At 45.8% G+C, this 27157-nt stretch overlaps 1 protein-coding gene across 8 annotated transcripts in view; it reads right to left on the bottom strand.

The window, feature by feature from the left end:
• EHMT1 (euchromatic histone lysine methyltransferase 1) overlaps positions 1-27157 on the bottom strand; it is a 197062-nt gene that overhangs the window by 95185 nt on the left and 74720 nt on the right. For 4 of the 8 annotated variants that reach the window (XM_046642605.1, XM_046642606.1, XM_046642615.1 and 1 more), the window contains exon 1: positions 10039-10206. The exons of 2 other annotated variants lie outside the window; for them this stretch is intronic. In XM_046642605.1, coding sequence (XP_046498561.1) covers positions 10039-10191 — 153 coding nt within the window. In that variant the 5' untranslated portion in view covers positions 10192-10206. Of the gene's footprint in view, positions 1-3721; positions 3864-10038; positions 10207-27157 lie in introns of those variants that run through there. 2 more of the 8 variants (XM_046642626.1, XM_046642651.1) reach the window with 2 other exon arrangements.

Genomic DNA, 27157 nt, shown 5'->3' with positions numbered 1-27157 from the left:
CCTCCATGAGTCCACAGAGGAGGAGGACAATGGTCAGCAAGTGCCCTGCCCACCCAGGGGCCGGGTGATGCAGACTCTCCAGGTTTCCCGCTTAGAGTTTCAGAATCCAAGGGAATAACTTCGACAACACTTCTATAACTTCCGGAATGTTTTCTTCAAAAGACACCGCAGAATATTCTCAGAGCATTCCTACTGAACTTCGAGCTCACGGCTCATCTCATGGAATAAACGGCAAGTGTGGCTCCCAAGAGCAGTGGCAGTGCCCTGCCCTGTCACCCTGGACCACCAGCCCACCTCAAGGATGCGCAGCAGCCCCGTACCCCCACAACGCCCCTCCTTCCTCAGCGCCTCCAGAATGCTCCCACCAGCAGCCTTCCTGAAAGGAGCTGACTTCGTTGCCCCAGGTACACAGGCCAAGAAAGGGCCAAGCACAGCCCAGCTTCCTTCTGCCAATTCCAGGCTGCCACCCTCGCCCCTACCCTGGAGCTCTGCATGGGGCCCCACTAGTGGTTTTCAAAGTACAAGCAGAGGACCCCTGGGGTCCTGAGATTCTTTCAGGGGACTTGAAAGGACCTGTTTTGTTGACAAACACGCACACACACACTTAGGGGTGGGGTCCTGTTGGCATTGCCCAGTCCTGGACCCCAGATCACAGCTGACAGCAGCTGGGTAGATATCTGCTCCTAGCTGGTCACACAGTCCCTCTTCGAGGAGCTGAAGAGCTCAGCTGTCTCTGTGGTCATGTGAATGAAGGCCACCCACTATTACAGAGCACCTGTCATATACCAGGCACTTGCCAGCCCAACAAGACCTCAGTGAGCAAAGAAGGGTCAGGCCAGGTCAGCCTACAGTGGCTCTTACATCATCAGAGGCCTGTAAACAACCACAGACACTATGTGACAGAGAACTTTGTGGTCAAAGCCATTTGTTGTCCTTTTCAGAAAAGTTCGCAGATCCCTGTTCTAACTGGTAGAGAAGAAACAAACACGTTAACTTCAGAGAGTGGGGTGCTGTGAAGTCGATAAACCGGCTGCAGCGCAGAAGGAGGAGCGGCCGGCTAGGGCGGGGAGCATGAGGGAGGGCCAGTCCCTCCTAATGGCTTCATGCTCCTGCCATCAAGGGGCCTGGATTAAACACCCATTATCAGTCTGTGCTGGCCAGCTCCTGCTCCTCACTGGGATCCTCCAGATAAAGTCCCTTCGGGGGCTGCCCCTTCTATAATCCCTCTCATAACCACTTACACCCTAGGGAGCTGGGATTTGGTGCTAGGCACTAAGGAAAAATCCAGGGACCTTGGAGCCTTCCTCCCAGAAGGTGGGGAGCACTTCCTTACAGGGGTCAGACCTGAATGCTTCCCTCCTCAAACCCCAGGGTTTTCTCACCCCCTTCAGGAGAAAAAGGTCTTCACCACGGACAGCAAAGCGACGGGGCCTGGCCTCTGTTCCTACTTGCCACCCCCTTCCACACCCTGACCACAGCCTCCGTGCCCCGGACCCTGCCGCCTCTCAACAGACCAAGCTCCACCTTATCAGACAGCCTCTCCTGGACCCTGCCTCGTTGCCCCCTTGGTGCCCACCACCATCAGAAACATCACTCAACCTGTCTGTCTGCTCCATTAGCATGCAAACTCTGGGTTCCACAGGAGGGACCTGTCCTGTTCTCCAATATATCCCCACAATGTCAGCAGTGCCCAGCATGCAGAAGGAGCTGAGTGAGTATGTGGCAGGAGCACGAATGGGGCCTTTCTAAGAGGACTAAGTAAAGAAAGGCCACTGGGTACAGGACAAGCCCCTATCCCCACTTCTGTCTGCTTCTCGCATGGCTACACGCCTGGATTGGTTCTTTATAACATCAGCATCTGCTGCATGAATAAAGGAAAGGCTGAGTGGCAGCCACACTGACTCCTTGTGGGCGAAGGGCAGAGCAGGGCGTGGCCAAGGCGTGTGTCTGGAAGGCCAAAGGCCCAGACACTGAGCCTGGTGATGACCTCGGCCCACAACCAGAGCAGGAAGAACAGAAACCTCCCGAATTCAGATGCTCTCTGTGGCTGAACCTACAAGTAACTATCTAGCCAAATGAAACATGGTTTTCACGAACTTTTCAAAAGGGCCAGCAACCTAAAAAGTCGACATCAAATCAGAACAGGGTTAAAGACAGAACATAGAGCCCAAACCAGTAACAAAACCCTGTACTGGGGGGCTGGCCCCGTGGCCGAGTGGTTGGGTTCGCGCGCTCCGCTGCAGGCGACCCAGTGTTTCGTTGGTTCGAATCCTGGGCGCGGACATGGCACTGCTCATCAAAACCACGCTGAGGCAGCGTCCCACATGCCACAACTAGAAGGACCCACAACAAAGAATATACAACTATGTACTGGGGGCTTTGGGGAGAAAAAAGGAAATAAAATAAAATCTTTAAAAAAAAAAACAAAAAAAAACACCCTGTACTGGGACAGCCAGGTGGAATAGCGATTAAGTGCGCACGTTCTGCTTCTCAGCGGCTCAGGGTTCGCCGGTTCGGATCCCAGGTGCAGACATGGCACTCCCTTAGCAAAAGCCATGCTGTGGTAGGCGTCCCACATATAAAGTAGAGGAAGATGAGCATGGATGTTAGCTCAGGGCCAGTCTTCCTTAGCAAAAGAGGGAGATTGGCAGTAGTTAGCTCAGGGCTAATCTTCCTCAAAACAACAACAACAACAAAATCCTGTACTGGCTGGCAACAGCAGAACCAAACAGAACTGCTGGCAGAGACTTCAGGAGGCTGTGAAAATCCTGACAGTAAAAGGGAGATGGGTGGCCTGAGTCTCTGCTTTGCAAGAAGAGCCTTAACTAAACTAAACTCAGGATGAGGACAGGGACTTTGGCTTTAGAAACAGGAACACCATGGGGAGGAGAAACCTCCAGAGAAATCACCAGCCAGCGGCAGCATGCACAGTTGGAGCTCTGGCCACTCCCAGGGCCCAGAGGCAAGGACACCCTGGCAGCAGCAAGCACAGCTGGAGCAGAATCTTGGTGACTATATGCTACTTCCCATTAAGAGAAGTGAGGCTCCTCGAAGAGGCCCACTTCCACTTCCAGGGTGGGGGTGAGAAAAGGCCCAAGATGAGTTTAGAACATGAGTTTAATTTATAAATTAAAGTTTACCATAAGTATTTATGTATAGGAAAAAACAAAGTATATACAGGGTGACAAATAAAAATGGCAAGCAATAGGATATATTGGAGTATATGAGGAAGCCATTTGGTATAAACCTAATTCGGCCTGACTTTGTTTTTTCCAAAAGGGCCTGACTGTGGCTATTGAGCGCACACTGCATATCTGCTTAGACATTTCCTATGGCCAGAACAAACAGCCCTTGAGATAAAGGTGCAACTTCCCCCCACATTAGCATTTCCTTAGGGATAAGCATTTTTCCTTAGGCTAGGAACTGATTGCTGCACTCACCTTTGACCACCCAGCTCACCTGTGACCACTCAGCTGGAGACAACAGACTGCCACCCTGCTGCGTTCACTGAGACAGAAGACCTACCTGCTGTTTCCATCAATTGCTGTGCCGACAGAGCAGTCTCGCGACTATTGTAAAAGGGACATTTCAATCCTATGTGAAACATCCTCTCTGGGAGTATATAACCACTCTGTGCACCCCACTTCTTTGGTGCCCTTTCTTCTTCGGGAAGAAAGGCCCCGGGTTATAATCCTCAGATTTAAGCTCAGAATAAACTCACCCAAATTTTCATTTATAGATTGGTTATGGATTATTTTCGTCGACAAGAGTTTGGTACTACGTGCGGTTTCAGGTACCCACTGGGGATCTTGGAAGGTGTCGCCCGCAGTAAGGGGGCACGACTGCATCAATCTTACTGTCAGCCTCTGAGTAAGGAGTCTTCACTCCAGGCAGAAGGGAGGGGCACTAGCAGCCGTCCAAGGCCTGCTGGGGGCACCACGTGGGAGCCGGGCTGAGCTCACTGAGCATGTGCTCTTGGAAGAAGGCCTGAAGAAATCTACAGTTACTCAGACGGCGGTATCTGGCAGACATTTCCTCAAAATAAACAAAGTGAACTTATCACCTCAAAGGAAACCAACAGTATTTGTTGCCAATGTTAAAATTCTATCTTTTGAGTGAAAATTGGAATTTTGGTAAAGGTGTACCTGCCCCCAAGCTTCACAGCTTCCCAATACTTAAAGACTTCTCTGACGACATGGGAGGTGTTAAGTGAATATGATTTTTTTGATATTGGATAAGAAAATTCAACATTTGGAAGATCGCCATAACTTAGTGAGCCAAATGCCCAGTGCCTGTCAGTGAAAACCACGCATGGGTAGAATATGCACTCAAGACGAAAGGTGGACCATGGGCTTAACAGTCACAAAGAAGGGCTACCGGTACAGCTTCCCCTCACTGAGTTCTGGTATACCATTACAGAAAACATCAGCCATAATCTGGGAAGACTCAAAGTCTGTGTGAGGCTGGATTGTCTTCATTTATTTCAACCAAACTTTTCACCACCTCAGGCAGAATGCAGAAGCCAGACAGGAGAGCGATGTACCAACGCGTACAGCAATGCCACTTCTAAGCCTTTGTTTCAGAAATAGTTACTTTTCACAGACATTAATATTTACCTTAACATGTAAATAACATGTTATATGTTTACTTTTGTTATTTTAAAGTAAATGAAGTTTTTTTTTAAAAGATTGGCACCTGAGCAAACAACTGTTGCCAATCTTTTTTTTTTTCTGCTTTTTCTCCCCAAATTCCCCTAGCACATAGTTGTATATTTTAGTTGTAGATCCCTCTAGTTGTGGTACGTGGGACGCTGCCTCAGCATGGCCTGATAAGCGGTGCCATGTCTGTGCCCAGGATTCAAACTAGGGAAACCCTGGGCCACCAAAGCAGAGCACATGAACTTAACCACTCAGCCATGAGGCCAGCCCCAATAAGTGAGTTTTTGGTAAATACTAATAGGTAGAACCTACACAAACAAGAGCTTCTGGGGTCCTCAATAGCTTTTAAGAGAATCAGTGGGCCTTATGGCCACTGCCCCACACCAAGGACACAAAGCCCACCATGTCACAGGCCTGTTGAAACACCTCCAGGCTTCTGGAGTCTCAGTGCCCTGAGATGAGCCCAGGGCCAGCCACAGCAGGGAAGGCCTCCCCTGGAACTCTCACGAATGCACCTATAAACTGGGGGGGGGGGGGGGGGGGGGGGGTGTTTGTGTTTGTGTGTGTGTAAGACTGGCCCTGAGCTAACATCTGTTGCCAATCTTTCTCTTTTTGCTTGAGGATGTTTGTCGCTGAGCTAACACCTGTCAAACCCCTATCTCTTGTTGCCATCATCAGCCACATATCCCACCCACGAAATTAAGTTTCATGACTTTTTCCCAAAAAGATTCTGTTTTAACAATATTAGTAACACACTTTCAAATAATGCCAGAATTATCCACTATTTTCTTCTGTATCTATTCAATTGCATTCAGGAATCCTCTGACAAGCACTAACCAACATGCCAGGCCCTGGAGAAGCAGAAGAGCCAAGAAAAACCACCAATCTGCCTTCTTTGTACCTCTTAAAACCCAAGCATCCTCCTTGCTCATTTCTCTAAGTGACCACTGATACTGGAGCAGGAGGAAGGAAAGGGGAGTAGGGAGGAGGAAAGGTCGGCAAGGCTGGGGGAACGAACAGAGGAAGAGGAGGAGGCACTGAGTGGCATGGCAGGGTTCCCACCCTGTACCCTCTTCTGTTCCCTGCCCCTCACTTCCCAAGGATGCCTCTGTGGCCCCAGGAATGCCCAGGCAGTCTCAGTGTAGGAGGCCGCCCCAGAGGTACTGACTCACAGCAGGACAGAGGACAGTATGCAGGAGCCACTCTGAGTAACTCCCATATAACTGCTAAGTGTCTTTACAGGTGATGGATTCCTAGGATGCTATGACATCTCCAAATGAAGAAGAGACAAATTAGCTTATCAGACGAAGACAAAAAAACAAGTATCAAAGAAAAGGAATACTCTCTGGCTCTAAAATTTTTACACAAGCCTCTATTTGACAAAACTTTTCCTAAGCCTTCCCTAACACTTGGTGTTCCTTTAAAACAGGGGCACAGCAAATGACCAGCCTCTCTTGAATAAAAAGAACAGCCCATATTCATAAATCCCGTAGCAAAGAAATGTGATTTATCTCAACCTTGTCTAGCCTAGCAGGTTATTCTTTCTCCATGATCTAAGCCAAACAAAGTAATTCGTTAAAACAAAATTTTGTGTTAATTATTTATTTTAAATGAAGATCTTTCCATTTGTGATACTCCAGCTGTAAGGGGTGAAACATGCTAATGCACAGGAATACCTTCCCAGCAATTCAATCTTAAGTTAACACAGCAGCAGACACATAAACCCAAAGGCCACTCTTTCACTCACACATGGACAACAGAACTGACACTGGTTAAGGTCCACCATTCAGTTAAATCATTTCCCCAAAAGCCTGGACTCTTTCCTGGAAGCACTTCCAATAAAATCATAAATTTTCCCACACAGCATGTCACAGGGTCAGCTCCCTTCACCTGGCTCCCCCTAAAGGCAGGGCCCACCTCCACCTCAAGTCCTGGGAGCTGACTCAGTCGGCAACCCCACCCCGGCAACCCCATCCACAATCCAGGAGCCCCCACAGCCCATGGCCCCCTTAACCTGGGAACCCCATGATTCACTCCATGGTCCTCACAGTCCTGGGCCCTGACACCGATGCCCAGGAAGCATCAGTACTAGGGACTGGTGCCAGCCCCCAGCCTCAAGAAGACACAGGTGAAAGAGCAGGGCCCCCACTCCAAACAAGGCCAGTCCCTCCTCTCCTTCGATGCAGGCTGCACCTGCTCCCCTGCACTGAGTGCCAAGGCATGCAGACCGAATCACGAGGGTTCTAACCACGACAGTCACAATGCCGGGGACCTCCATCTCCACCCCAAGACCACATCTACCAAGGCAGGAGGGATCCAGACCCCCTGTACCTCCTCCCTGGAGGACAGACAGCCCAGGGTCAAATCCTACTGCAAAAACACACGGAACCCATTGACCTTCTCCGAAAGCATCACACCTTCTGTTTTTCAAATGCCACAAACTTGTGCACAACTGAGTGTCCAAGAGGAACAGGAGGAAGCAGTGTGTGCTAACCAAGTGTGAACACAGCACACACACACTCCAATTCTCACCCAATGCTGGTGTCACCCTCTCTATTTAAAAATGACAATTCCAGAAAAAGAGCTCCTTGGAAGTTTTTTTTCTCTTTATCCTCGGCACATGTGCCCAAACTCCAGAATGTTCAGGAGTAAACTTCCTATCTAAATCCCAAACCCAACTTAAAAAAGGCATCCATCCCAGAGCCTGGGATTTCCAGGAATTCTGGGGCTTCTTTCAACCAGAGAGCCTTTTAAACACAAAATTCTAAGTAAAAAGACAGTCTCAAGGGTGAAAAGCAACAAGTAGAGAGGGCACCAGGCACAGCAAAATGATTCTGCAAACTAGGAGGGTGTGGGTCTTGTGGGATGGGGTGGGTTGTACCCAAGGACATCCTTCTCACAGAAACACAAATCTTGACAGCCCTAAGATTCAACTCTTCTTCAACCCAGGAAAACAAAGCTCTCTCTTCAGTGTCCAGGTTCCTTAAACAAAACTGAGACCAGAGAAAACTCTCAGAATCTGCAACCCATGGCGAAGGCTGTCATCCCTGACCTCGCTTCCACTGGGCCACTAAAAAGCAAGGGGAGGGGTCAGCTCCTCCAGGGGGGTTGGCTCTTCCTCCTCCACCACCTCCCTCTAGGCTCAGCCCTGCCACCTGGGCCTAACCTCATCACTTACTCACACATGGCGACCTGCCGGCGGGGGGGGGGGGGGGGGGGGTTTCTTTCTTAGTATGCTTTTTGGTGAAGAAGATTGGCCACGAGCTAAAATCTGTTGCCAATCTTTCTCTCACTTCTTTTTTTCCTCCCCAAAGCCCCAGTACGTAGTTGTATATCCTAGTTGTAGGTCATTCTAGTTCTTCTATGTGGGACACCGCCACAGTACGGCTTAATGAGTGGTGTGTAGGTCCACACCCAGCATCTGAACCCATAAACCCCAGGCTACCGAAGCAGAGCACATGAACTTAACCACCTGGCCATGGGGCCAGCCCTGACCTGCTGTTTTTGACATAAAACCTGAGCTGGGACCTGCCATGCCATAACTGCTCAGAGAACCAGCTCCTTCACCAGCCCATCCAGAGCCTCATTCCATGTCACAGCCTATAATAAAATCCCAATTAGAAGAGTACTGTAACTGTCAAAGGCTGAAATGCCACCAGGGAAGGAGGACACAAAGTCTACGCTGTATGCAATTAGAACAGGTTATAAACAACAGCAACAGAGCACACCTCGTCGGAAATGCAGAACAAGTCACAGGGTCCATCTCTGCACATGCTCAATGTGCCAGAGTTGGCTTCTACCGCTGCTTCTAGAAAACCAATCTCTGCCTTTCTAAACGCCTATTTTAATGTAGGGTCTAAGGCACTGATGAAGCTGGAGAAAAAAGAAGGAAAACTTTCCAGTTTGTGAAGTTTCTTCCTTAAATGCAAATTGGTAGATTTCAACACACACAAAAATCTAAAGGGAAAACGTGTCCCAGGAGGTGAGGCAGAACCTGACCCCACGCTGAACTCATAAGGCCAAGTGCACTTGCAGCACCAGAGCGACTGGACTACAAGCTATCCAAGACATAGACGTCCAGACATTCGAAGTTCGGGGAAACATACTTATACCAAAAAATGATTTGCTGTTTATTCAAACTTCAAATGTAACTGGGATCCTGTATTTTTATTTGCTGAATTTGGCAACCCTACACTGAGTTCACAAGGATCACCAAAGGACAATGGACTGTAGATTTCCATAATTCTGAAATGACAATGTTTGCATTTTTAAAAGGCAATATTCTGTGGCCTGTGAAATCAGACTCCTGAGAAGAAAAAGAATTATTAATGAAACAATTTCTTCGTTAAGAGAACAGAATATAGAAGAAAATGAAAACAGAGAAATGAAGGAATTATAAAGTCTTATTCTCAGGTCTTCAAATGTCCTTATCAAGTTAACTTCCAATCAGTAGCCCTTGACAACACTTTATCAGATTCCCACAGGCCCCTGAGGCCACCGCTCCAAGAAGCCTGCCTCCCTGTGCCTTGGCCTGGACCCTGCCTGCTCCCCACATCCAGGACGGTCAGTGTGACCTGCAGATGGACACACACCCATCTGAAGTCCTAGACAGCACATCTGGCACAGCCAAGACCCCTCTACTCCATGAAAAACAAGCAGCAGCTGAAATACAGTTGGCGACCAGCCACACAACTACAATCTTTACAGAGTGTTTCCCAAGAAAAATTTACAGTTTTTTGTTTTCTAATCTAAGAAAAAAGCGGGGTATAGGGAGAAGAGAAAATACCCAGATGAAAGGCCACAAAAGTAATATATATTCTCTAGGTGAAAATTAACATATAGTTATATTCATTCTCACTACATCACAGAGCTTTTAGCAACACAGGACACAAGACAGTAGCAGCGCTTTTATTCCACACAGGGGTATATATTTGTATCACCTAGGTTTCACTCACAGTTTTCTTGACTAAAATAACTTTATAAGTTTTTACAGCACTATCATTTTATTTGGTATGTCCCTCCCTCTAAATGTAATCATAAAATATAACAAAAAAAATGCCTGCAAAATCACTTAAAACTTAAATAACATAATTTGTAGGTAAAATAAACACAACCTAGACATGACATTTTCAACTGAATGAGCTTTCTTCTCATGGCAGAAAAGGCTTTCTATCTGCCACTCACAGGACAGCGTGACTTCTCATCCACAGGTAGTCATTTCTCCCTTGTCATTTAATGTGAAATGATTAGGCATCAAATATAACTTGTCATAACACAGTTAACCTCAATTTTACATTTGACTTCAGATGCGTTATAAAAGGACAGTTTCTGTTACACACACAGTATAAATTATTAAGATTTTGCAAAGAACCTTCATTACCTTTCCAGGAACAATGACAATACATCTTCGTGTGTAACTGTCAGCAAAGGTAAAGAGCCTGGGGTCAGGAGCACGCCCAGGGCCACACAGCACTCCTGCAGATGAGCTTCCAAACCCAGGTGCCCCAGGCTGGCCTCCCAGCACCTGCCCCATCAGCTTCTACCACACTGCTGACTTCTCTCTGTTGTTAAAATAAACACCGGCTGGTAGCAGAAGATTATAGGGACTCTGACATCACCCCTTAGAGCATTCCTAAAATTCAAAGACAGACAGGGGCTAGCTATAGTTTGTATAATCTGTTCTAAAATTATTCAAACACAAGCTCATAGAATATTTAAATAATTTTATCAATTTAAATTTTAAAGACACGAAAGAAAGAACCATGCCATTGTGCCAGTTCTAAACCAGGACGGGCCTTTGGCTCATGGGCAAGAAAGGACTTCCACTGCTCCACGGCTGCCTATGAACCCAGGAAGGGGAGGGGGCCAAGTATCGCCGTCCAGATGAAGACAAAGACCCCACACGCCAGGCTCGCCACCCTCACCCATGGCTGGCTACCTTTCAACAGCCCACTGACTAACCTCCACCTGCCCCACTGTTCCCCGCGTCAGATGGTCTTGGTGGTCTCCAGAGGGTCCTGCCCACCACAGGGCACTCAGGCTTACTGAGGACAGCACAGATTGCAGCATTTTATAATCCGCCTAGCCAGTCATCACCAAGACACAAAGATGAATGGGAGAGTTTACAAAATCTACAGTAACTCATCTACAAGTTCGAAAGGGATCATTTTACTGCTTTTCCTAGTCAAATGTAACAAAGCCTAAGATTTCCACAGCAGAGTCTGAAAAAACAGACCGAATTCCCCTCCCTTTGCACATGTCCTAGATAGGATCAGTCAGGACGAATCCTGTCCACGTCATGTCAACAAACCATGGTATCATGATAATTCTGAGTGAGCCCAGTAAAGCAGTCTTTATTTCCCTACCGTGGGGCGTCTGCTCGCTCACTGGGAGGTGAGTTAAAACAAGACAGTGAAGGGGCTGGCCCCGTGGCCAGGTGGTTCAAGTTCCACATGCTCTGCTTCGCAGGCCTGGGTTCACAGGTTCAGATCCTGGGTGCAGACCTGCTCTGCTCATCAGCCTCACTGTGGCAGTGACTGACACACAAAACAGAGGAAGACTAGCACAAGCGTTAGCTCAGGGACAATCTGCCTCAGCAAAAGGAGAAGGATTAGCAACAGATGTTAGCTCAGGGCGAATCTTCCTCACAAAAACAAAACAAGACAGTGAACCCTCCAGAAGCACCTTCCCCCTTTGGAGCAGGCTGTGCAATCCCATTTACTCAGGTTAAACCACAAAAGAGGGGCTGTAGGGCTGGCCCGGTGGCATAGTGGTCAAGTTTGCACACTCCCCTTCAGCAACCCAGGGTTCGTGGGTTCAGAGCCCAGGTGCGGACCTACATACCGCTCATCAAGCCATGCTGTGGCAGCATCCCACATACAAAATAGAGGAAGACTGGAACAGATGTTAGCTCAGGACAAACTTTTCTCAGCAAAAAGAGAGAAAGAGAGAGTGGAAGATTGGCAACAGATGTTAGCCCAGGGGGAATCTTCCTCAGAAAAAAAAAAAAGGCCAGGAAAGAAACATTCTGGCACACAGATCTCAGCCTCTGCCACGTCTGCGGTCTGCTCTGTGGTCTGATCTCGGGCCTGAAAGCTGCAGGACTCAGTGACAGGCCCAGAAGAGACCAGAGGCCAAGTTCCCCACCACGTCCCCAGCCATCTCCCAGTGAAAGCCTCAGCTGTTTTACAGATACGCTCCCTCCTCAGCACTCAAGACACGGGGTAACCAAGCACTTTAGATGGACCTCCTGTTTCAAGCACAAGTGTCAAGAAAGTTAACTCTCTAACTGCTTAAAAGGAGTCAAAGCCAGGGCCAGCCCCACGGCCAAGTGAATAAGTCTGCACGCTCCACTTCAACAGCCCCGGTTTCAGTGATTCAGATCCTGGGCCTGGACTGAGCACCACTCATCAGGCTGTGGTGAGGCTGTGCTGAGGCTGCGCCCACATAGCACAACTAGAAGGACTTGATACTGGAATATACAAGGGCTGGGGCTTTGGGGAGAAAGGTGGAAAAAAAGAGGAAGATTGGCAAGAGATGTTAGCTCAGGGTCCATCTTCCTGAAAAAAATAAATAATAAATAAATTTTTTTAAAATCAAAACCAAAATATAAAAAAAAAAAAAAGTCAAAGCCATTTCAGAATTTGAGAGGAACTTGATTTGAAGGGTATGGCTGCAAGTGGTGGAGCAAGTAAAAAAGTTCCTCCAGGAGGGAGGGAGAGAAGGAAGGATGAAGTACACATTGCCCACGGAACTGCTCTCCTTCCCATCTGACCTCAAAGCACTCCTATCCCACCACTCGTGTTGTGGGGGTGTGAGCTTTCACCTATCATCTACCTGAGCTGTAAAGATACCCGACAATGGCAAGATATTAAGAAAAAGGAAGAAAAAAACTCTCTAAACACTCATCTTCGTGCTAAGTGTATGCTCACTAAAGTTATCTTCGTGACCCCACAGCAACCTTGCATCTACGCTTCACAACTGGGCAGACCGTGGGGGAAGAGAGCCCTCCTCCAACAAGAGCACATGGCCTCCTCTGATGACACGCGGGAGATCGCTTCACAGCATCCAATACACAGGGCAGACAAAGATGGCCAGCTCTCCCTACAGGCAGAGATGTGTGGTTCTGGCCAAAATAAGAAAAACGTCAAATTCCAACCTGCCATTTGCTCCTCTCTGCTTTAGATCTGTGCCCAAGATCTGGACCAGAGATGGTGTCCTCTCCTCGAGCACTGCATCAGTGCCACTGCAAGATCTAAACACCACGCGGATTCTCAAAGACGGGACGCATCCTCAGTGCGGGAAACTTCCAAGATGAAGAGCACTATCTGTGCACCCTCTAATTTTACACTATTTTCCACATACCAATTTCACTAGCTAATTATCAAAAGGAGAGGGGAGAAAAAGAACAAATCCTTTCAATATCTGATAGATTTCCTTTTCCTTCTTTTGTCTTTTTGTTTTTCCCCTTGGCAGAAAAAGGAGAGTTAGTTCCTAAATTTGGAAAAAACAATTAATATCCAAAGTAGTCCCAGAAATTACATTTAAGGGATTTTGAAATATCAGAACAGATTCCCTCTCCATCTTCTACTTAACCCTTAACTGGCCTCTCTGCAAAGAAGAAGCCAAAGGTACTACATCTTTGCTGTTCCCTTGATCTCGAACTCCCGCAGCTACTGTTTTTTTCCAAGGATGGTCAGACCAGCACATACTCCATCCTACATGTCCCTCCCATAAGGAATGCCGACATTCTTCCATGAGAGGTGGGCTCTGTGCGCCCTCACCTTGTACTGGGTGGGTCTTTGTACTGCCTGGACGGAGACTGCAGCTAAAGTGAGCTCCAACGTCAGCACAGTTCTGCCCAGCCACATGCTGTGAGGAGCCCAGACCACAGGAGAGGTCACCTGTGGACGCCCTGGATGGCAGCCCATATAACCAGCATCCACTGCCGGACTGAAGGAGCCTTCAGATGGACCTGCTGCTGTGTTCAAGTCTTCCAGCTGACACCCTAGGTTCACGCAGGAGGAAAGAGCCCTTCCCGAGTCGCTGGCCCCATGGGGATAACAAACAGCCACTGCTGTTTGAAGTCACTAAGTTCAGGGCCGTGTGCTGGGTGCAACAGACAACTGAACCAGTGCTCCCCTCCTTCCCGCCCCAGCCAGTGCGACCCTCCAGTGTCAGCACAAACACAGCCCCAGGCCCGGCACAAAGCGAACCCTGAGCAAGCAACCTAACCACACAAGCTCCCATGGTCCCTGGCCGCCCAGGCCTGGGCCTCACAGCGGAGCTCGTGCCCTCCAGGAACACAATCCACGGAATAGATGCAGCACGCAGAGATGTACCAGGAGCCGTGGGAGCTCGCAGGGAAGCATGGGCCTCTCCCACACTGACCCCTGCGCTCCACAGACCCCACGTCACCCACCTTAAGCTTCTATGAGTTAAACCAAGTTATCTGGACCCTTCCAGGTCAGTGGAGGAAAGCAAAACCAAAAGAACCCAGCCATGACCGACAGGCTCCTGAGCAGGAACTGGCGAGTGTCAGGCTAGCGCAGCGTCTGTTCTGAGGGCACACACCAGGGAGCGGAGTTACATGACATTTACTTTTAGTTTGACTTTTCTTGGAGTGAAGATGGTCACACGCATTTCTTACTGCCAATAAATACACTGATTTTCCAGTTTAGACATCAGTCTCTCATGAATTTGGATAGTATGATCGCCACAATTTGGTTTACTGACAAAATCAAGTTTCCAAACCCTCAGAGATGACACGCACCTTCCTCGGGGCCCTTCTGCCTGGTTATCATGCTGATGGCCCCCACCTTACAGAGCACTGCCAGTGGGGGGCAGGGGAGTCCTCCTCGTGGCTGTGCAGCTGGCTCCGCTGGGTGCTCACCGGGCACACAGCTCAACACAACGGCGTGGAGAGGCATGACCTTCACCTGCAGGGTTTGACACTGGCAAGCATCCACTCTCTCCTTTAATTTAAATTGGAATAAATGGAGACGAAAATGCACGGACTGTTAGAAATCAGAGCGCCTCACAAGCAGAAGGGCGCAGGGGGCCACAGGACAGTCAGTCAGCTGAGCACCTCATCCAGGTGCAGGCTCACACAAGACTGTCCCCAGGATGGGCCCGCTTGTACCAGGGACTCGGCACACTGAGAGTCACCTACAGAACCAGGCAATTCTGCCCCACTCCAAAGCTGGCGCTCACTTTCTCAGTTTCAACCACACTGTTTACAGTGCCAACTATCACAGGGGGTGTGTTGCTCAGTATGAGGTCATTTGTTACACCTCACGTTATCCATATAAAAAGCTAAATGGGCAACATGGCTCATAAACACATTATGCCCTAAAAACAAATCAGTAACAGAAATCCAGAACGTGGGTGATTCTGCAAGACCACTGACGGTTCCTCACCAAGTCTACAGATGAAAGACACAGCAGCAGGGGAAGAAACTGTTCCAGAGAAGAAACTCAAACATAACAACCGAACACAAAATGTGGACCATGTTGGGATCCTAATCTGAACACTCCAACCATAAAATGACATTCTGACAAAATTGGAAGGAAATTTGAAAATGGTTAGATAACACCAAGATATTAAAGACAGATACTCAAGAGGTTAGAGGTGAAAATTTCACGATGTCCATGATGTGGTTTAAGATACCTGAGCAAAAAAAAAAGGGAACGGGAAAGAAGGAAAGAAAGGAGGGAGGGACCAGGCAGCAAAATTTTGACAATTATCACACTAATACAAGTTGTCTCCTTTTGTACATGATGGAAATTTTAATTCTTCATAAAATTCTACGGAAAACCCAGATCTAAAATCAAAAGAAAGCTGTCTCAAAAAGGAAAACCCCATCCCAGCAGCCCCACCCCAGGCCAGCAGCAGGCACAGTCACCCCAAGCCCTGCTGTGCTGGGTCTGCACTCCATATCAGAAGCCAACACACCACAAGGCTCGAATCCCAGCTCTACTATTTCCAGATGTGGGACCCTGGTCAGTCAACCTCTCGCTGCCTCACCCTCCTCTTGACTAAAATGAGAACTACACAAAACCCAGCTCAGAGAGCAGTGAGAAGGCTGCACAACGCTTCCAACTGTGGGCGACACCTACGTGCCCGGTAAACATTGGCTATTCTTACTGTTCAATATATTCAGTAAATATATCATAAAGATTTTGTTAATATCTGACATGTACCAGACATAAACTCCGTCTTGTCAGTCACCCCCAAAATTCAACTGTTCAAAAACAAGTCCAGTTTCTGGGGCCTCCCTGTCCCCTGGCCAACCCCACACACCCTGTCTCCCCAAACGAATGCCGGAGCTAGACTGTCTCCACTGACCTCTTCTTCCCACCCACCCTCCAAAACAGCAGCAGCCACTCTCCTTCTTCAAAAATCCTCTTACTGCCATGCTTAAAAGCTCTGCTGGACCCACTCCCAAAAGGCTGGACAGTCTAAAGGCCTGAGTAAGGTGGGCAGAGGTGCGGTCCGGCCCCATCCACAGACTGTCTCCTTCTGGTCTGCCATGTCCACCTCAGCTCTCAAATTCTGGACTTTTCCTAAGGTCCTCCATGAGTCTACACATACCACACCCTCTTTTGAAAGATGCCCTGCCCCTGTCCATACATGTCCATTCCCTCATCAGCCAGCTCTGAGGTCAGCTCCTCCCCAAGTGCCCACAGGCCTCACTTACCTGGAGCCCAAGAGCATCACTGACTGCTCTATAATACACACAGCAGGGGCATACTCCAGGCGAAGGTACAAGGTTTGTATCTGATTCTTTCCCAGATGCAAAAGATACTTATATCTAGAAGAACGTTTTCTCATTTTTTTTTTTTTTACTATTGTAAGAACTCACTTCTAAAGTAAGAAAAGTTCAATGAGAAAAAACACAAAATGATGAAAGGCCATTAGAAATAGCCCAAGTTACATATAAATATACTTTAAGAATGCCAACAGAGGGGTCCTTCCCCTGACAATATTTTGGCACCTTGAGCAATACTGGTCTGGTATTTTTTATGACTCTCATTTTACGCCATTTCCGAATTCTTCCAGAATCCAGTCAACCTCTCATTAGTTCTGTCTATTTGCACCTCAATAGAATCAGCAGTTCCCTGTGAAATTTTAGTAAACTGTGCTTCATTTATATTTCAGGCAAAGAGAACAATTTTAAAAGCTCCTACATTAAAGGAGTAAGGGAACAAAACAACCAGAGGCAAGCAGGCCCAGAGCCACAGTCCCTGGTGGAGAGCACAGGACTGCTGGATGACACCAATCACAATAACTACAGTGAGACGTCATTTCACACCCTCTAGGATGGCTAGAATCAAAAAGATAAACCATAACACTTGTTGGTGAGGATGTAGAGCAACTGAAACCCCCATGCACTGCTGGTGGGAACGCAAACAGGCACTCAAACAGATACTTGTATACAAACATTCACAGCAGCACTATTTGAAATAGTCAAAAGATGGAAATAACTCATGCGTTCATCAAGAGAGGAAGAGAGAAATAAAATGCGCTATGTACAATCATGCACTGCTTAACGACAGGGATATGTTCTTAGAAATGCACCGTTAGACTTCAGTGTTGTGTGAACGTCATACAGTGTACTTAAATCTAGATGGTATAGCCTGACACACAGCTAGGCTATACGGTACTAATCTTATGGGGCCACCATCGTATATGCAGTCCATCATTGACCAAAAAGTCATCATGCAGCACATGACTGTACACACAATGGAATATTATTCAGCCAGAAAAATGAATGAAGTTCTGACACATGCTACAACATGGATGAACCTTGAAAACATTATGCTAAGTAAAATAAGCCAGATACAAAATGACAAATATTGTATAATTCTATTCATATGAAATATCTAGTTTAGGCAAACTCATACAGACAGGAGGGAGAAAGAAGTTATTGCTTAATGGGTAGAGAGTTTTTGCTTGGGATGCTGAAAATGTTTTAGAAACAGATAGTGATGATGGTTGTACAACACTGTAAATCTACTTAATGCCATCAAAAATTACACTTAGAAATGATTAAAATGATAAAATTCATGTTTAAGTATATTTTACCACAATAAAAAAAAATACAGGAGGGAAAAAAAGATTAAGAAGTGTGCAGACATAACCTTGTGAAAAAGAATAAAGGAGATCTCATTTAAAATTGAGTCAGGTGGCCAGAAAGGGCAGCCCTCGCTCACTACCACTCATGGTCAGCTACAGACCCAACAGGAAGGACTCTCCTTGCCAACATTAAGCTACAGCTCGCTTGTCCTTAATTGCAATTCCTCTGCTATTCCCAGGTATACCCATCCTGCCGGTAAAGTAACTGGCTGTTCTGTTTTTCAGGACAACACTACTTGGCATCAGAGAAGCGGGATCCAGAGAAGACCTGGGAGCCCCGAGGCTGGTGAGCAAACAGGTGCTGGTACCCAGAGAGCCCAATGGGCTCAATGCTTTCTTAGTGACACTCGAGTTTGAGAGCAGGTTTCCTCCTGGATTTGAGCTCTGCTCTCTTTGCATTTTGAGCCCTCCAGCTTTACTTTGGATCTGTTTTTTGTAAAGGCTTTGTCCTTTCTGTGAGTACTGGTTTGGTATAATTCCTACTGGAAGTGTGCTAGGTTTTGGTCTGATTCCAAAGGCCAAATTTAGGAACTTTTCTTTGCCTCTAGAGAACCTCTAAGAATGGGATCCCAGTCATCCAAATGCTTTGAGGGACCCCCCTCTTTAGGGACCCTGGCCGGTTTTATATTTAAGAACTACAGTCCCTCCTCATGCATATTTCTAACTAAATGGACTGACTTAATCAAAAGTAACTCAAAACACCAATGGCCCTTATGGGGAACTTTCGATCTCTGCAAACTCTTAAGGCTTCCAAGTGTTTCCAGGACTCTAAGATTGCCTCTCTGCAAAATACAATTTCTAGATTAAGTGAGGCAAAGAACAAGGAAAGAAAAACAAAATGGCTTCCGAGGCCTCTCTTTCCCTCCTGTTTTGTTTCCCAAAGCAGCCATCCTGTGCTCAGGCCCCAACTCAGACACCATCTTCCTCCTTCCCTTCTGCACCACCTCCACCTCCTCAACACCCTCAGTCTTGAGACTATTCTAACTCTCTCGCAGAACTTCCCTTGTTCTCTGAAACTCACCTCCCTACCTCTTCCTCTGAACCTCCAAATAAACCCCACATTTCTTATGTTCCCTGGACTAAGGCCAAATTGTGAGCCCTAGTTAAAAGAGTTTTCTAACGTAACTGAAGATTCTGATAGGTTTGCTGAAGAACTTCATATAGTTGTTTAAATCTATCAACCTGCTTTCTCAGATTGGTATCAGTTAGTCCACACGCTTGTTGGTGAGGGTCAGGCCCAGCATTAGATGAAACTTGCCCAATGGAAACATCCTGAAAGGGATTTAGAAAAACCTCTAACTTTTAGCAAAATGCCAGAAGACTGAGGAGAACCCCACTGGGTAATTACAGTAGCTTTTCCTGAGCCTGTGGATTAAAACAAAACTCAGGCTTGCACATAAAACTTTGATGAACCCATTCATTATTACAATCAACTCCAAATTATCTTTAAAGAAAATTCTGGTCTTCTTTAGATGCTGAATCCACTCAGTGGATTGGAGTCTTTAACTCCATCATGTTTATTAACAGGCTGAATTGGGGTCTTTCTCTTAGTTAATAGGACCAGGATGAAATGGGAAACTGTGTCCACTCCAGATTTAGTTAATTTAGCAAATCAACTTACTCTCACCCTAGATGATTCAACCAAAAGGAAGACCACTAAAATTAATTTTTGACTTCAACAAATGGAGGCCCCTAAACAAAACCAAAACACTTCTGGTTTCTGCTATTATTGCAAAAAGCCAGGACATTCGAAAAGGGATTGTTAGAAGCTTAAGCACTCCAGGTGTGTCCAGCAGTCCAGCCAGCCTCTCCAATGTCCTCCTAACTCCCAATGATGGGGCTCCGAGGAACTAGAGAGGCTCTTCCCAATCTTCCCTCTTAATTGGCTTAGAGAAACAACTCTCCAAATTAGAAACAAACCTCCCTCTGTCTTTAGTGGCGCTCTCAGTGGCTCAACCCCACTGTTAGAAAGCAGCCCCTCCCTCAAGAGCACTAAAATAGTTCAAATAAGAGTCTCCAATAAACCTCGACAGGTTCCTATCTCTGAACCTATTCCCTTTTGTTTATGCCCTTTAAGAGATACCCACCCTTTTCCCCTGTGAAAAGAATAAGAGAAAGCTCAACTAAATTAGAGTCAGGAAGGCCTGTAGGAGGAACTCTCAGCCCCATCACACATGGTCAATTATTCCACACAGGAAGAAACATATGCTTGCATCTTTGACAGAAGTACAACTACTTTACTACTGAAAAAAGACTTCTCTCCCTGGCCAGCAATAGCACTGCCAATAAGAAACGATGCAGCCCATCCAATCAGAAACACTGCAGCCAAGCCAATGGGAAGCCTTTCCTACCCTGATCTGTTCCTCTCCTCAGTGGGCTTTCCTTTAGAGCAGCCCCACCCTCGGCCCCTTTTCTCTACAAAAGCAGCTCCCTCCCGTGTTCTCCGGATTTTCCTGTGGTTCACGGATAGTACGCACCACCTGAATTGCAATTCTTTTGGCTGTTCCTGAATGAATCCATTTTAAGAGGAAAATAACAGACGAATTTGCTTTTTAAGTTGATCCACATGGTATCAGAAGTGGGATCCAAAGGAGGGAACCCCTGAGAGATGGCAGCCCCCAGAACTGAACGAGGTACCCACACTGAGTGCCTTGTGCTATCGTGTCTCTGACTTGTGGCCTGCTTTCGGCCTGGTGAGTGTCCTCTCAGATTCCGAGCTCCGCTCTCCACTCTCCGTGTGTTCTGGGCTCTCTCACTTTATTTGGGATTGGGAGAGGAACTTTGTCCTCCAGGTTCAAGGCGTCGCCCTTGCTGTGTGTTTTCTGAAGGCAGCACAGTTCCTTTTGGGACTCCAGCTTACCGAGAATCCAGGAGTTTTTCTTTAGTTTTCAGACTCCTTTTGAATCAAGGATGGGAATCCAGCAACTTTCTTTTATCTTTAGATTCCTTTGGGGATCAGGGCTAGGACGATAGCAACTTTCTTGGGTTTTCAGAAAAAATTTCAGAAATGGGATCCCAGTCATCTAAATGTTCTGAGGGCAACTCTCCTTCGGGGACCCTGCTGGGTTTATGTTTAAGAACTTTGGGCCCCCTACATGTCCATTTTTAAGTAAGTGGGCCAAACAGACCAAAAGCAGTCCAGAACTGCAATGGCCACTATGGGGAACTTTCAATCGCCCCGAAATCACTTTTCTTAAAACCAAATTGGAAGACCACAGCTCTAAAATTAAGCAAAATGAACGATACGTCTGTTTCCATTGGTGCCTGGCGGTTTCTGGACGGGCACAAAGCTCTAAAATCTAAAAAAAAAAAAAGTAACTTAAGATGATGGTTGACTATTTAATGTCTAATCCAAGCATGACTGTTAAAAGCAAGCAATTCTTGGTTTTCACTAGGATTGGGGATTCCAAGAGTTAAGAATTTTAATATATGTAAGTAAAGCTACTAGAAACAAAAAGTAAAACATTTCCACATGCAACAAAAGTAGGATGTGTGTTTTGGTAAAGGAAGGTATAAGGAATGGAAATGTATTTTCTTGAGGAAAAAGAAAGTAATTTTGTCCTAAAGAGAGGCTGGTTATTGCAGAATGGGACAGAGGGAAAAACATAGGACAAAATCTGAACGCAAGAAGAAAGCTGTAGGAGATTTGTGGAAAGAAATCTTGGGACAGGAATTTTATGCACAGTCAGGACTGGCTACGATTGGAATGAATGAGTTTTAATATCAAAAATAAGCTGACGCAAAATTAAACTTGGCTTTCTTTTCTGTTGAAAGGACAAGGTTTTGGGGGGCTTTTGGTCTGTTTTTGATAACAGACTGTGAAAGCTTCTTTAAGTAGTTTGCCTAGAAAACAGAGATTTTGTTTTTTATCAAAGTCATTTCCTGCTTTTTTTAAAATCAGGTCTTTAATTACTTAGGAAAACTGAGTCTTCTTAGTATTAAAGGAGCTCAATTTTGCTTACAACCACATAACCTCTTGTATCTGCCTTTGAAACCTTTTATTTTTACATTGGTCAAATACGTAAATATTACTTTATAATGACCTTTGATCCTATTTGGTCAAGTATCCAAAACTTTTGATATTTTGACAAGCTTCCCAAAATATTCAAATTCTAAATGACATCTTTTTGACCTGAATTTAACTTTGGGATTTTCCAGAGGGCACCTAGAGTTGTTTTCTCCTTATAAAAAGAGAGAGATTACACTAATTAGGCTTATTTGGTTTGTCAGATTATGTGAGCTGCATGGTCAAATACCTAAAATGTATGTAACAAAAATACCCAAATTTCCTGTCAATTGCATTCTTGTCCATTGACTTTTTTTAGGTCTTTTATCATTACAGACACTTACTGTTTGACTCTGATGCTTTTATAAATATGTTTCATTTTCAAAGAGATTCATGGAAAAGACTTAGACAAGTACTCTGGAGTATAGGTTTTGATAACTTTAAGATCATAACACTGAACTGGGTGGGAATTTCTGGAATTTGAGTGGAAGACTGATTGCTTTCATGTTTTGTTTTCCAGATGTAAAGCACCCCTTTTTCTCTTCTCCTTTAAGCTATCTAGAACTTACAGCAATTTGGTAAAATCTATCTTTGTAACAAGGGTTGAAATATATATTTTTTTTCTCTCTACCTGATCCCTCCAGAATTTGGAAATTCTTAAGTATTCTTTTCACGACAATGTATATATTTGCATGGGTCCAGTGAAGCCCTGTTCCTGTAACAGGACACAACTGGAAATACTGGCTACATCACCAAGGCTTTGACTAAAACGTCACATCCAAGAAACTTGTACATGGACTCAGAAATGACCAAACACCTTTAAGAAACTGCCTGGAAAAATCGGTCTAGTACCTTGCTTACAAGGTTTCATCAAAGCAATCTTTAAAAAGCATTTATACGGCCAATCACTATTTTTGCTACATTTATATAAATAATCAAGCCAAGTTTAATATAAACAAATTAGTTTTACTATGATTATTTTTAATAAAAATGAGGGTAACCATGGAGAGAGAAATTATGCTTGTATCTTTACAGATGTTAAATTCCAGTTCTATTAGAATGTCTTTAAAGTGCTGTTATACCTGTAAGCCAGACTGGATCCTAAATTCTTCTAGTGACCTTACATATCTGGTTACAATACTCTAAACTGACACTTACAATTTTACTGCCCCTGAAATCTCCTTGGAAGGGACTATACCAGGTCCTCCTCACTACCCAGATGGCAGCCTAGCTTCAGGGACTTGAGTCTTGGGTACACATCTCATAGCTAAAGAAGGTTCCACCTGACATACAGTCCTGTACAAACACTGGAGATCTCCAAATCAAACTGACTAGGAAGAGAAGCAGCTGACATCTGAGGCACAGCTTTCCCACAATGACCAGACTAGGCCTGTATCCCCTCTTCCCGCTGTTGTTTCTTAACTTTATTTTCTCCCTCCCTTTCCTGGAAATACAATGCCCTTGTTCACATTTCCCAGTCCCTTGCGAAAGGGGGAAACCTCTCTGATTGCTGGATTTGCCATCAGAAACTCAGGCTGCCCAAGGCAGTAATGACCCCTTAGTGCACCCAGCAAGTAATTTCACTAGGATTCCAGATACTACTGTTTGTCTAATTGCTCTGCTCGCTCATTTGACAGAGTCAGGGTGCTAAGCCTGTCTAAACTCATTCCTTGCTTTAATTTGACCCAGCCTTGGGTGGAGAAGACAAGATCTTTTGAATATTTGTATGAAAAATTTTACGGGACCATCAACGTAAGTCACATTGTTCGTATATTTCTGAACGTCCTATTTAGGCAATCTCTCGGTATGTAACAACACAGTACCTGAGCCTTGGTCATATAACGCTAACACCCTAGGCCGATGAACGAGTCTATAGATGATGTCACTTATGTGGGAGGCTTATGCACACCCCTGGTTACGTGGAGGTTTCAGTAATGGCCTTCCTGCTTGGGCAACTCGTTACCTTGACAGCTGGAGAATACAAGGATGGTGTGCCTTTGCCAGATTCAATGTCCTGTTCTCTCTGTATAACCAAAGAGAGCTTCCATTGATCTCTCCCATTGAATCTCCATAGTCGCCCTAAATGAGAACTCCCAGGAGGCGTATGCGAGTCTGGGTTTGCCTCCAAAGAAAGAGCTTTCTTCCCCTGGATCAGAGTGAGTGTCAACAAACAAATGTTGTTGCTCTCCCTGACACTTGGCTGACCCCTCAGCAAAAGCAATTTCAGCTCAATAATGGTCGCTTAACTCATTGACCAAGGTAGTTTTGGATAATCGTATAGCCCCGGATCACATACGTGCTGAGCAAGGAGGTGTCTGTGCAGGGGTGAACACCTCCTGTTGCCCATGGACGAATGCCTCTTGGAAAGTAGAAACCCAGTTACAAAAGACTAGAGAGCAAGCACAGTGGCCTCAACAAATGTCACCTCACTATCCAGTCTTTTGATTGGTTCAGCTGGTTAGCTACAGGCCTGTGCTCCTGATTCAGAACCGTCCTGCAGACTGGGCTTATGGCACTGCTCTTAATCTCACTCTGTACACTTGTTGTGAATTCTTTACCTGTTGCCTGTCGAACCTCTGTAAAACTGACATGCCCAATAAGGCACTTCGAGATAATCTCCATCACCTATGACCTTGGAGAAATATAGACTTCGTATGGGAAATGCCTGAGAGTTCTCCCTCCTAACCTTCCTTGTTACTCAAACGTGGCCTAAATGGTCTCCAACCACTATGTACTTTATCTCCAACACGGACACGACACCCAGGAAGGGTCCTTCCTGGCACCAAGGGACAAGACCACTACAAGCAGAGAACCTGACTGCTGATCAGTGATGCTTTCAGAGAAACATCTTGATCAAAAGGGGTAAATGTTAAATGAACAAGAGAAACCTCAAGTAAATTGGACAGCCCTCACGCCCTATCACACATCATCAATTGCAGGAAGAGACATATGCTTGCATCTTTAACAGTGAAGAAAGATTTCTCTCCCCATCCAGCCAATGATAAATGAAGCAGCTCAGCCAATGAGAAGCAGCTGCCTCCCTGAACTGATACTTTCTCCCATAGCAATTCTTTTGGCTATTCTCAAATGAACTCATTTTGAGGGTAAAATAACAGGCGAATTTGCTTTTTAAGTTGACACATCTTAGTTCCTCTGCCCCTATTCAATTTTTAGGCCAAGACTTCTTAGAAAGGTATCATGCTGAAATTTCTTTCTCCCAAAAGGGGGAAACAATTCTAGAATTTGACAGTAGTAACCAAAATACCAACCAGGTGAGTTAAATGACCCTTCAACATCTTTTATTTGCTGTCTCCAATTGCACTATAGTTGACTCTGGGGACTCTGATCATTTGTCCCTATTGGATCAGCCACCACCCTCTTTATGGGCAAAATCTTCAACTGACATTGGCAGAATCCACAGTGCACCTCCCATCAAGATTCAAATAGATCCCTTAAAACCTCTCCCCAGAATTAATCAATATCCTGTAAATAAAGGAGCCCTTCAAGGCATCAAGCCTATAACACAAGTTTACAAGGCTCAGGGCCTCATTACCCCCTCTACTAGTCCCTGTAATACCTCTATTTTACCTGTGAGAAAACCCAATGACCAGGTATGGAGGTTTGTCCAGGACCTCCAAGCAATAAACACTATTGTTATCCCTCGGCACCCTGTTGTTCCTAATGCCCATGTGCTACTGATATCCATTCCCACTGAAAGCAAAGTTGTCACTGTAATTGATCTGTGTAGTGCATTCTTTAAGTATTCCAGCTGATAAGGCTGGCCGTATCTTTTTGCCTTCACTTGGGAAGACTGGCAATATACCTAGACAGCAATGCCTCAGGGCTTCACAGAAAAGTCCCTCTTACTTTTGACAAACCTTAAAAGCTGATTTGGGGGGCTGAACCAGTGGTGTAGTGGTTAAGTTCGCGCACTCCATTTGAGTGGCCTGGGGTTCGCCGGTTCGGATCCTGGGCACAGACCTATGCACCACTTATCAAGCTGTGCTGTGGCAGGCGTCGCCCATATAAAATAGAGGAAGATGGGCACAGATGTCAGCTCAGAGCCAGTCTTCCTCAGCAAAAAGAGGAGGATTGGTGGCAGATGTTAGCTCAGGGCTAATCTTCCTCAAAAAAAAGAAAAAAAAGCTGATTTAGATGATGCCCTTCCCTTTTTTCTTTTGGTATGTGAGAAGCATGAGAATGCCCTTGGGGTATTCACCCAAAAACATGGGGACCACCCCAACTCACAGCGTATTAGAGCCAACAACTGGATCCTGTGGCACAAGGATATTCCCTTGTCTTAGAGCCATTCCTGCCACTGTCCTTCTGGCTAAGGCCACCAAACAAACAGGCATGAGATCCCCCTTAACCATCTTTGTACCCCATGCAGGAGAGGCCCTTCTAAGTTCTCATCATACTCAACACCTTTCAGTCAGTCATCTCACCTCCTGTGAAATCCCTTTGTTAACTGTCCTCACATAACTCTTTCTCACTGTAATAACCTCAACCCTGCTATTCTTCTGCCCTCGTTCAGTGACAAACCCCTCACAACTGCTTAACGCTGACAGCTCACCTCTTGACTCCCTGTAGTAACTTAAAGGAAATTCCCCTAGCCAAGGCAGATTTTTCACAGCTTGCTGGCGGTTTGTATTCAAAGGATGACAGTGGCAAAAGTCGTGCTTGGTGTGCTTTGGCCACTGCTTTTGAAGTCATCAGGCAGCACCTTTACCTCTGGCTGCCGCAGCCCAGCAAGCTGAACTGTGCACTCATACTTGGGCTTGTACTTTAGCCAAGGACAAAACCACAAACATTCATACCAACACTCAGTAGTCGGTATGCCTTTCAACTTTGGGATGCCACAGAAACAGCGAGGTTTCCTTACCTCTAATGGTGAAAAGATTAAAAACGGCTCTTATATCCAAAATCTTTTAGATGCCATACTCTTTCCAGCCACCTTGGCTATTATTAAGATCTCTAGGCATTGAAACTTGACAGCTTAGACACTAAAGGAAGCCACCTCACTGACATTTCTGCCCAAAATGCTGCTCTCGAGGAAACCAATAGCCAAGCCTCTGTCATGGTCCAAAAGGCTGTTTCCCCATAGGATAATTTGGAAAAACTGACTAAAGATGCCAAAAAATTGGCCCCAGAAAAGGAAAAACAATATTGGAAATCTAATAATTGTTGGCTTGATAAAAAAAGAGAACTCTGATTTGGGCCAAAGAATAATCCACTCTTACCAGAAATTCTGAAATGCCCACTACTGACCATTGTACATGCATTAACCCACTGATTTACTGACAAAATGACAGCATTCATGAACAAATATTGGTGGGAAAATACTAATAAGGCCACG

This window comes from Equus quagga, chromosome 1, assembly GCF_021613505.1.
Source record: "Equus quagga isolate Etosha38 chromosome 1, UCLA_HA_Equagga_1.0, whole genome shotgun sequence".
Taxonomy (NCBI): Eukaryota; Metazoa; Chordata; class Mammalia; order Perissodactyla; family Equidae; genus Equus; species Equus quagga.
Note: the sequence above shows the minus strand (reverse complement) of the source record. Positions and strands in the feature narration are given on the sequence as shown.